This window comes from Asparagus officinalis, chromosome 3 (assembly GCF_001876935.1).
Source record: "Asparagus officinalis chromosome 3, Aspof.V1, whole genome shotgun sequence".
Classification (NCBI taxonomy): Eukaryota; Viridiplantae; Streptophyta; class Magnoliopsida; order Asparagales; family Asparagaceae; genus Asparagus; species Asparagus officinalis.
In genome coordinates, this window is record NC_033796.1 from 70,974,325 (window position 1) to 70,983,744 (window position 9,420).

The following is a 9,420-nucleotide window of genomic DNA, read 5'->3' on the forward strand; positions in this document are numbered from 1 at the left end:
AACGAAAAGCTTGCGCAGAAAATTCACCTCGAGCAACAATAAACTGGCGCATGAAGATGTTCGCTGGAAGAGGCGCTTCCTGAGCAAGGTCTTTTTTCTCAAATCTGCCAGGTCTCAGACCTTTGAGTTGCCTGCCAATTTGTACACGAGATGATCGACCAGATCCAAATGATATGTTCTCCTTCTCCTTGACAAGATCGAAGGCCAAACCTCTACGACCACCGACACTCAGAAAGTATGAAAGCGGGTACATTCTCTTCATGCTTGGAAGAAAGAATAAACGATCATCGATTCTTCGCAGCATCCGAGAATCTTCTACATACCCAACTTGGCCATTAGCAGATATATGGTCTCCGAACAAAAATGATGGTTTGACAAATTGATCCAGACCCGCAGGGGTTTCTAGATCCAGATCAGTGATCAGAGCCCTAAGGGTGGAACACCCGCCAAACCTAATTAAATGTGTCCGCTCCAAGCTAGGGAAAGTGCATAAAGGAATCTCCCTGCGAAGACCAAAAGCTCTCCCTACTTTTGGATCATTAGTGTGGTTGAAATGCTGCTCCTGGATCGTCAGTATAACTGAAATGTTGCTCTGGCAGAAGTGGCATATTGGGAAAAAGCACTGCAAAACAAGAAACAGAAGTTAGTAACTAAAGGGAACTGCCAATGGAAGGAACTAGACTAGACGCAGACTTTAAAAGTTGTGTTTCTAATCTTGAACCTAGGCTCCCAAATCTGTGTTTCTAATCTTGAACACAGACTTCAAGATCTGCGTTATTTATCTTAAACGCAGACCTCAAGATCTGCATTATTTATCTTAAACGCAGACCTCAAGATCTGCGTTATTTATCTTAAACGCAGACTTCAAGACTTACGTTATTTATCTTAAATGCAGACTTCAAGATCTGCGTTCTTTATCTTAAACGCAGACTTCAAGATCTGCGTTCTTTATCTTAAATGCAGACTTCAAAATCTGCGTTGTTGATCTTAAACGTAGACTTCAAAATTTACGTTATTCAAGATCTACGTTTTTAACGCAGAGTCCAAACTCACGATCGGAGTTCATGATTAACGCAAAGTTCCAACTGTGTGTTCCAATTACAAAGAAAAGAGTCATCTTCCTCGTTAACAAGAACCCATCTAGGGTTTTCAGAAAACTTGCCGAAACAATTTGCCATGGACGCCACTTACCACAACAGCGGGGCCCGTTTGACAGCGACGGTAATGTTGAAGCACTCATGAGAGCCGCAACACCACCGGTGTTCTCATCCGGCGATGTCTCCAAAGCCACCTTGGCGATCTTCTTGGAACCCGAACTTATCCTCCTAGGCGCCATGCGTGTAGGTGATCGGAGAAGACGGAGTCCGTCGGAGATTCAATTGAAATTCAAATGAGAATTCTTGTTCTTGGAATCAAGCCAAAAGTAGAAAGAGTCAAATGACTCTTGATGTGACCACACAGGTCTATTTATAACAGCCGCCAAGCTGTTAAATCGATGCGGGATTCTAGGAGAGAATCCCAACCATCGTTGAAACGCTATCTTTCGCGTTTATAGATAAGATCGGTTGGACTCTAACGCAAAGTTTACCTCTGCGTTCAATCCTTCAATCGCTAGGCCTAGACCTGCGTTATGATGGTTTTTAACTCTGCGTTTCGAACCTCAAACGCAAAGGTTATCTTTTGCGTTGCCAATTCTAAACAAAGGATTCACCTTTGTATTGTCAAAAATGACACTTATTCTCTAAGTTTAAGTTCATGAACTCTTTTAACATGGCATTGTTAAACTTCTGTATTTCCTCAGCAGAGTTTAAATCCTCGTCAGGTTAATATTACACCTCAGACGAATGTCATCCTCACAGAGTTTGAATTTAGCTGGCATCAATACCTATACGGCTATAATTCCTCTGTCAGAATCCACTTATCAATTCTCATCAATGGAACGATAAGTCTCCAAAATCATTCAAACCATGATCAATTTACTAACTCTCCCCAACAGAGTAGTAAATATCCAATTTATCGGCTTACTTTAATAGAGTGATAAAATTCCCCAAATCTTATTCAAACCACAAGTAATATAATTCATCACTTCGATGATTAAACATTTAGCAATTCTCCCAAGCGAGGCGCTAAATATCTTCCCCACAGATGTCATGTTAATATTACACCTCTGACAAAAATCAACTTATCGACTCTCCTCAATAGAGCGATAAGCCCTCAAAATTGCCCCGATCGCAATATTTCTTCTTGTCATGTTAATATTATACCTCTGACAAAAATCAACTTATCGACTCTCCTCAATAGAGCGATAAGTCCTCGAATTGCCCCGATCGCAATACTTCTTCTTGTCACGTTAAAACTACACCTCTGACAAAAATCAACTTATCGACTCTCCTCAATAGAGCGATATGCCCTCAAAATTGCCCCGATCGTAATATTTCTTCTTATCATGTTAATATTACACCTCTGACAAAAATCAACTTATCGACTCTTCTCAATAGAGCGATAAGTCCTCGAATTGCCCCGATCGCAATATTTCTTCTTGTCACGTTAAAACTACACCTCTAACAAAAATCAACTTATCGACTCTCTTCAATAGAGCGATAAGTCCTCAAATCGCCCCGATCGCAATATTTCTTCTTGTCATGTTAATATTACACATCTGACAAAAATTAACTTATTGACTCTCTTCAATAGGACCATAAGTCCTCAAAATTGCCTTGATCATGATGTTTCTCCTGCCAAGTTAAAACTACACCTCTGGCGCTTATAGACTTCTTTCAGTGTTCAAAACAAAAAGAAAATAACACAGGAAGAATTCTACTAGTCAGCCCTATTATGGGAAAAGAATAATATATTAATCCTCAGCAGTTTGAAATTTTCTGGAGTTATCTTAAACGTTAATAAAGAGAATTTTCTGCATCAGGACTATTGTGGAGATCTATTCTAAGTCGGGAATACATCTCGGGCATTTCTCGTGATTTGTTACCTAAAATCAAAACATGATAAATACAAGAAACAATGAGAAATCAATATCACTTTTTATTCAAAAGCCAAAAGAAAGTGATGCAAAAACCTTGTTCTTGTCAAACAAAAAGAATAATGCACAATTAAGCCCCTGGGCCAGTAAAATTGAAAGACGCGAGCCGGGACTTAATCACTGATATCTTCTCCTCATGAGCAGCTTGTACCAGTACTTCAGCTCTCTTCTTAAGTTCGTTTTCATCCGGTGTCGTTGTGATAGCTTCTTTTTGGAGAAGTTCAAGATCCTGGGCTGATGAACGATAAGTGGCGTAGGTCTTCACGCTTTCTAGTGTGAGCCTTTTCAAAATCTCTTCTTCTCGCGCGAGCTCAGCCTCGTGTCGAGCCAACTCCACCTTGAGTCGATCAATTTCTACACGAGATGTTTTTATGGCAGTGTTAGAAGCAACTACGGCCTGCTGCTTTTGAAAACATTGCCCCTGTAAGGATGCGATCTCAAACTCCTTTTCAGTGATGCTCTCTTGAAGAACTTCATGTCGGCGAGTCGCTTCAGCCCTGAGATCATCGAAGGTTGATGTGATTTGGGCAGCAAGGTCAACACTGTACAACTCCTCCAAAGCCCTCAGATCTTTCTCCAATTGAGAGAGGTTCTCTGAGTAGTGCTGAAACCAACGAGCGTTATCCACATGTCGAATACTACCCAAGAAAGGCATGAGTATTGGTTTAAAAGAGTCAAACGTAGCTCGTCCGACACCAACCTCCTCAATAGCCACCTTCATCATGTCCTCTAAATTTCACACAAGAATCTTAAGCACGGAAGGGATAACCACTGGGCTTAAAGACTTCATAGGAGATGTTGTTGAGGAGCTCAGAATCATAGACCCTGGTGCAAAGACGGTGAGTGACGACCGAGAAGAAGCCGGGGAAGCCTTAGAAATATCCAGTTGTGAAGGACTGGAAGGAAGAACCATGAGTGTCCCTGCTTGGGCTGAACTCAACGCACTCTCTGTCCCCGTAGACTTAAGAGGAATCATTAGCGTAGGGGATTCTTCTTGCAAAGAAGCAGTCGTTACCGGTGTTGGTTCAGAAAGAGAAGCAGCAGCTGCTTGCTGTTCAGGAGATAAAGTCTTATCAACGGTCTCGTGGGTCGGAGAACCTACACAAAAGAACAGTTAGCATAAAAGAAAAAAAAGAAATTTAGAGAAACCAGCAGGTGTAATCTTTACCAAGAGGGGAAGAAGGAACATAAGCAGACGCTTTGTCAGAAGAAGGCGGTGGCGGATCAGCCCAACCGGTGGAATCCTCATCACTTTCATCTTCCTCTTCATTACCATCACCTCCCTCCTCACCAGCACCATCGTTAGGGGAAGAAGTCCCGTAGTCTAACGGTTCCTCATCATTCGCTGTTGATAATCCAGGAGAACTTGTAGTGGCATCCTCTTTAGTCATAATGCCAGTCGTTGGGCTAGGAATAGCAGCCTCCATCCATGGCAGTAACACAGAAGCAGCGGGAGATTGAATTTCATCTGCAGGAGGCCTAGTCTCTCTAACAGGAGACACTGCAAGTGACGTCTCCAGAGTAGCATCTGAAGCCTGATCTGGAAATGGTGAAATGATAGGTTCCGTAGCGGGAGAAGACTCTACATCCACAATCAACGACTCGTTCCCGCCCTCTTCTTCCAAAGGATGATAAGAGGAAAAGTCACTAGAAAAAGCGGGACCCTTAGAGTGAAGTCTTGTGTGGAGGGGTTGATTAGCGTCAGCAGATTCTTGCTCCCCCTCTCTCCCAGCAGATTTGAAAGCATCCGCCATTAGTTTCTGAGAAGGAGGGTCTACTAATAGTTTCCTACGAGTACGTTTCTCGTACTGAACTGCTTCTTCTTCGGTAAGAGCCCTCTTTCCAGCTGCTTTTGTTCTTGGAGTTTCAGCAGCCTTAGGGCTTGCTACTGGAGCACTCTCTGGTTCCAGATCCCCTGCTCCTTCTTCAGCCTCACCTTCATAAGATAAGAACTCATTGATTCCCTTCAGACGAGATACCCGGGATCCTCTTCTGGATGAGTACATCCTCCTAATTTCCCATAGCCCCGACAAATTCAACCTGTAATCAGGTATCTTGGAAGCTGTGTGATACCAGTTACAAAAAGCTATAGACGAAAGATAATTGGGCGTCTTGTGAGGTAACCTAAAGGTAACTCCAGTGCAGCCTGCAGTAGAGTAGTACCAGGCCCTAGCTCCTTCGTATATGTTACCAACAATTGCAAGCTGACTCCGGGGATTCCCAACATATAATTGGTCGTACCCGAACTGGCGCGCAAACCGATACGGCTGATACGGCTGATACGGCTCAATTATGCATTTGTTATTTTGCCTAAAGAGGAGATAACCTGGTCTAATGTTCAAGAGCTAGTGGAAGACCCCTCCATCTAAGCGGGTAAAACCATCTGGACCTGTCGTATCTTGGAACACTTGCCCATAGTCACCGCCTTCAAAGTCTGGGAAACAGCGGAATAGTTGATAATTGAGGTCTCTCGACAAGATTTGACGGACCCTCACTACATATGTGCCTTCCCAAGAAGCTCCTTCTAATCGCTGCACAAAAGGGATGAACCCCTCGTCCAATGGAGATGGGGCACTCATCAAAAGAGGGCAATGAGATACGTACCATGCCATCAAATAGGTATATGGCAGGGGAACTCGAGGATTTGGTGTCACCAAACTCTTCTTTCCTTCAGAATCTACCTCCTTCACCTGAATGAATTCGAGGCACAACTCCCTCAAACCATGCTGCAAACAGCAAGTCATAGCTGAAAGCAAGTTCACAGGTCTCCCGTAAGCTAAGAGGACAGCCGGGTAGACTACCTCTATCATCACAGCATCTATGGGCCTCGTAGGGATGACACATCGCTTTAGCCACAACATGAGGAAGCCGACCAACAAGGCCCTGTCAGAAATAGGCACAGCAGCCTGGTGATGGAAACTTTCAAACTCAGTCTGTGCAGGGAAATCCTCTTCCAATCCCTCGTTGATATAATGGGCCGTAGCATCGTTGATCAGAGTTTGGATTGTCTCAGGGGCACTCACGTTCCGACAAGACACATCAGTAGTTTTGTGGGATAAATTCTGGAATAGATAATCAGCCCAGGATAGCTGCTTTATACCACGTCCTTGGGCCCCCGTCAATTGAGCGCAGATTTGAAAATGACACATCACCTCCCATAGAGTGTCATAGATGTCAGGATGCTTCTCCTTCAAAATCCTAAGCTCGTTTGATCCTGGGACGAACTCCTTATAGGGCAAGTCTCCAAAAAGAAGACCTGAAACGTCATACATTTCGTGGAGGGCAAACCCCAATTCCCCCACTGGTGTGAAGAATGTACACGTCTCCGGGTTATAGTTCTCCAGAACAGCGAAAAAATTGTAATAGCTGTAGTCAACACCGCATTTGGTAGCTATTACAGGACAACCAAGCCCAGATTGAGCTAAAGATCCCTCTAACTCTGTTACCACGAAGTTCGTCATTCGTGTCCACCATCCTGTCTCGGTAGAGTGTACCCATCCAGGAGCCCTAAATACTGAGGAAGGGAATTCTCCTTTCGCAACTAGAAATCTCCGCATAAAAGTGTTGGCCATACTAGCTGTTTCTCCTAAAGGATACCCCCGTGAGAACAAACAGGGCTCCAAAGCGGACACCTGTCGATTGTAACCTACAGTGTGTACGCCTGTGTAGGTCAAAGCCCCGATAGCTACCCCATCTTGCTCCCGGACAAGGTCCCAATCCATATGTCGAGGGACGGAAGCGCACTGATAGTAAGCGATAGGAAACATCCTATGCATATCAGGAAGAAAGAAGCGGCGATCTCCTATTTACCTCAACCACTTATAGTGGCCGTCAGTCACGATTTCTTTTTGGATGATGACATGATCGCCAAACAGGAATGCCGGTTTGGTAAGTTTTTTACGGGAGTCGGTTTCGAATTTGGCATCTGTCACCAAAATCCTGAGTACAGCTAGGCTTAGATTTGAGATCAGGGTAATACGATCCTTGTCTACATCCTAAAAAATTAGGAGTTCCTGACGCAGACTGAATTGCATATTGGAATCTACGCCACCCTCGCGCCCGAAATGGTGACGAAGAATAAGAGGTTCGCAGGAGTAAGGCACTATAAAAAGAGAAAAGTACTCAATTAGTCAATGAGGAAATAAAACAAAAGGGAATTTTAATCAAAATCCCTAGAGGATTGAGAGATTTCGAACGCACAGTTCAAACCTGGCGTTGAATTTTATCAACGCAGAGGTCGAACTCAGCATTAAGATTTCAAACGCACAGTTCAAACCTGGCATTGAGCTTTATCAACGCAGAGGTCGAACTCAGCGTTAAGCTTTCGAACGCATAGTTCAAACCTGACGTTGAATTTTATCAACGCAGAGGTCGAACTCATCGTTAAGCTTTCGAACGCACAGGTCAAACCTGGCGCTAAATTTCACCAAACGCAGAAGTCGGACTCCGACGTTTCAAATTCGAAACGCAAAGTTCCAACTCTGTGTTACAATATCAAAAAAACAAGTCATCTTCCTCGTTCACAAGAACCCATCTAGGGTTTTCAAAGAACTCGCCAAAGCAAGTTTTGTGGCCATGAAGGTCGATACTTACCACCGACGAGGGAAGCCTGTACCGACGGCGCACTAGCCTGAGTTCCATCACCGCCGACTGCCGAGGTAGACCGAGAACGCAGAGCAGCGGCAGCAGCCGACCTTTGACGAATGACGGTCTTCTTTCTGGGCCCATTGAGGATGATGATCGGGGAAGATGAACAGGGTTCACCGGAGTTCAAAACGAAATCTTCGTTAAGCTTTTTGAGAAAAGACAGATGAAAAGTCAGATGACTTTTGATTTGACCCAGCGGTCTATTTATAGACAGCTATGAGCTGTCAAATCAGGGCGAGATTCTAGGCCCAGAATCCCGCCAAACGCGGCCTGTGCGTTTGCGTTGGTTGAGCTTCTGAACGCAGAGCTCAACTCTGCGTTCCATGTCCTTGGCAACCAACCTGTGCGTCGTATGAGCTTCTGAACGCAGAGTTCAGCTCTGCGTTCCGGTTCTTTGGCAGTCCATCTGTGTGTTTTAATGCAACCAAACGAATTTCCCGATGCTAGAGGCCAAGACACAACCTTGAATAAATAGGGGGAAGTAGAAGTGGCCATCAAGGTGACCAAAGCTAAGAAGAAACAGATGACTCCGCTGGGGAGTCGGTAGTATGAATATAGATAGATTACAATCGATAGCATTAAAAATCGTCTGGCTCGATCCGACGCGCAACTCATCCCAACAAAGAGTAAGTTGAGCTGATCAAGAAAGGAAATAAAGTGAAATTCTCTGAGATTGTCCTCCTAATTAAATGTAGGATAAAATTTCTCTCATGTGGGCTTGCGATTCTCTCTGTCTATGACAATGGATCTGTCTTAAGCCCAGAAGTATTCAACCTCATGGGGGATGACCTCGTTGACAAGTTTGCAACTAGTGTTTCTATGGTTGCTACGCTATCCTCCGCTCTCTCTTACCCGACTCTCACGGCGGCGCATCACATGTTCGTTAATACCTACAAGAACGTCCTTGCTGTCGTTGTTGTCCCTACTGTATCTACTAAGAATGATTGTTGTTCCTATCTCCAAGGAAGTAGAGAAAAAGGACGAGCCTGTCAATGAGTCTGACGATGGATTAGGATTTGTTTCATTTGACTAAGGTCATTGTCATCAAGACTCAAAGGTTATGATGTTTGGTTCAGGGTAACATAATTTCAACATTACAACGACCAGATTTGCGACGTCTTCAAATCAGACAGAGTGAACAATAATTACATTAAATTTTGGGATCCAAAGTATTCCGAAAATTCGTCCCAGTCAACCGCGAACTTTCGAAAACTTTGGAGGGGGTTCTGTAGGCTGTCTAAAAATCACAATGGATAGCTGGTCCCTAATCAAGCCTCACCAATGGAAGTTGCAATCAGACGACTTTCTAATCACTGCTCTACAATCGCTACAAACACGGTCTCATATTTGAGATGATTGATCTTGATGGCTGCGACAACAACATGACTAATATTATATTAGCAACTATTAGAGATGCTGATGAGCAGTATAATGATTTCAGAAATAGAAAGTTGGACTTAGTTGATGAGTTGCTTGGTAGAGAGCTGTGGGCAAATATTCATTTACAAATCACAATGGATAATTGGTCCCCATCAAGTTCCAACAATGAAAGCTACAATCAGATAGCTTTCATGTCAACAAATGAAAGCTGCAAATGGAGGACTTATCACATAGATCGAGAAGAGTTACAATTCGACGACACTTCCGACAACTGATAAAAACTCTATTCAGTAGCCTTCATAATCAATCGTGAGAGTTACAATCTGACGACTTTCACACCCCATAACAAGCAAAGA

General features: G+C 43.7%; 1 protein-coding gene across 1 annotated transcript; it reads right to left on the minus strand.

Moving 5' to 3' along the window:
* LOC109835268 (fibrous sheath CABYR-binding protein-like) lies at positions 3,774-5,264 on the minus strand. The gene is made up of 3 exons (XM_020403249.1): positions 5,162-5,264; positions 4,206-5,099; positions 3,774-4,135 (listed from the first exon to the last, which is right to left on the minus strand). Exons 1-3 carry the CDS (start codon positions 5,262-5,264, stop codon positions 3,774-3,776), a joined length of 1,359 nt encoding a protein of 452 aa, XP_020258838.1.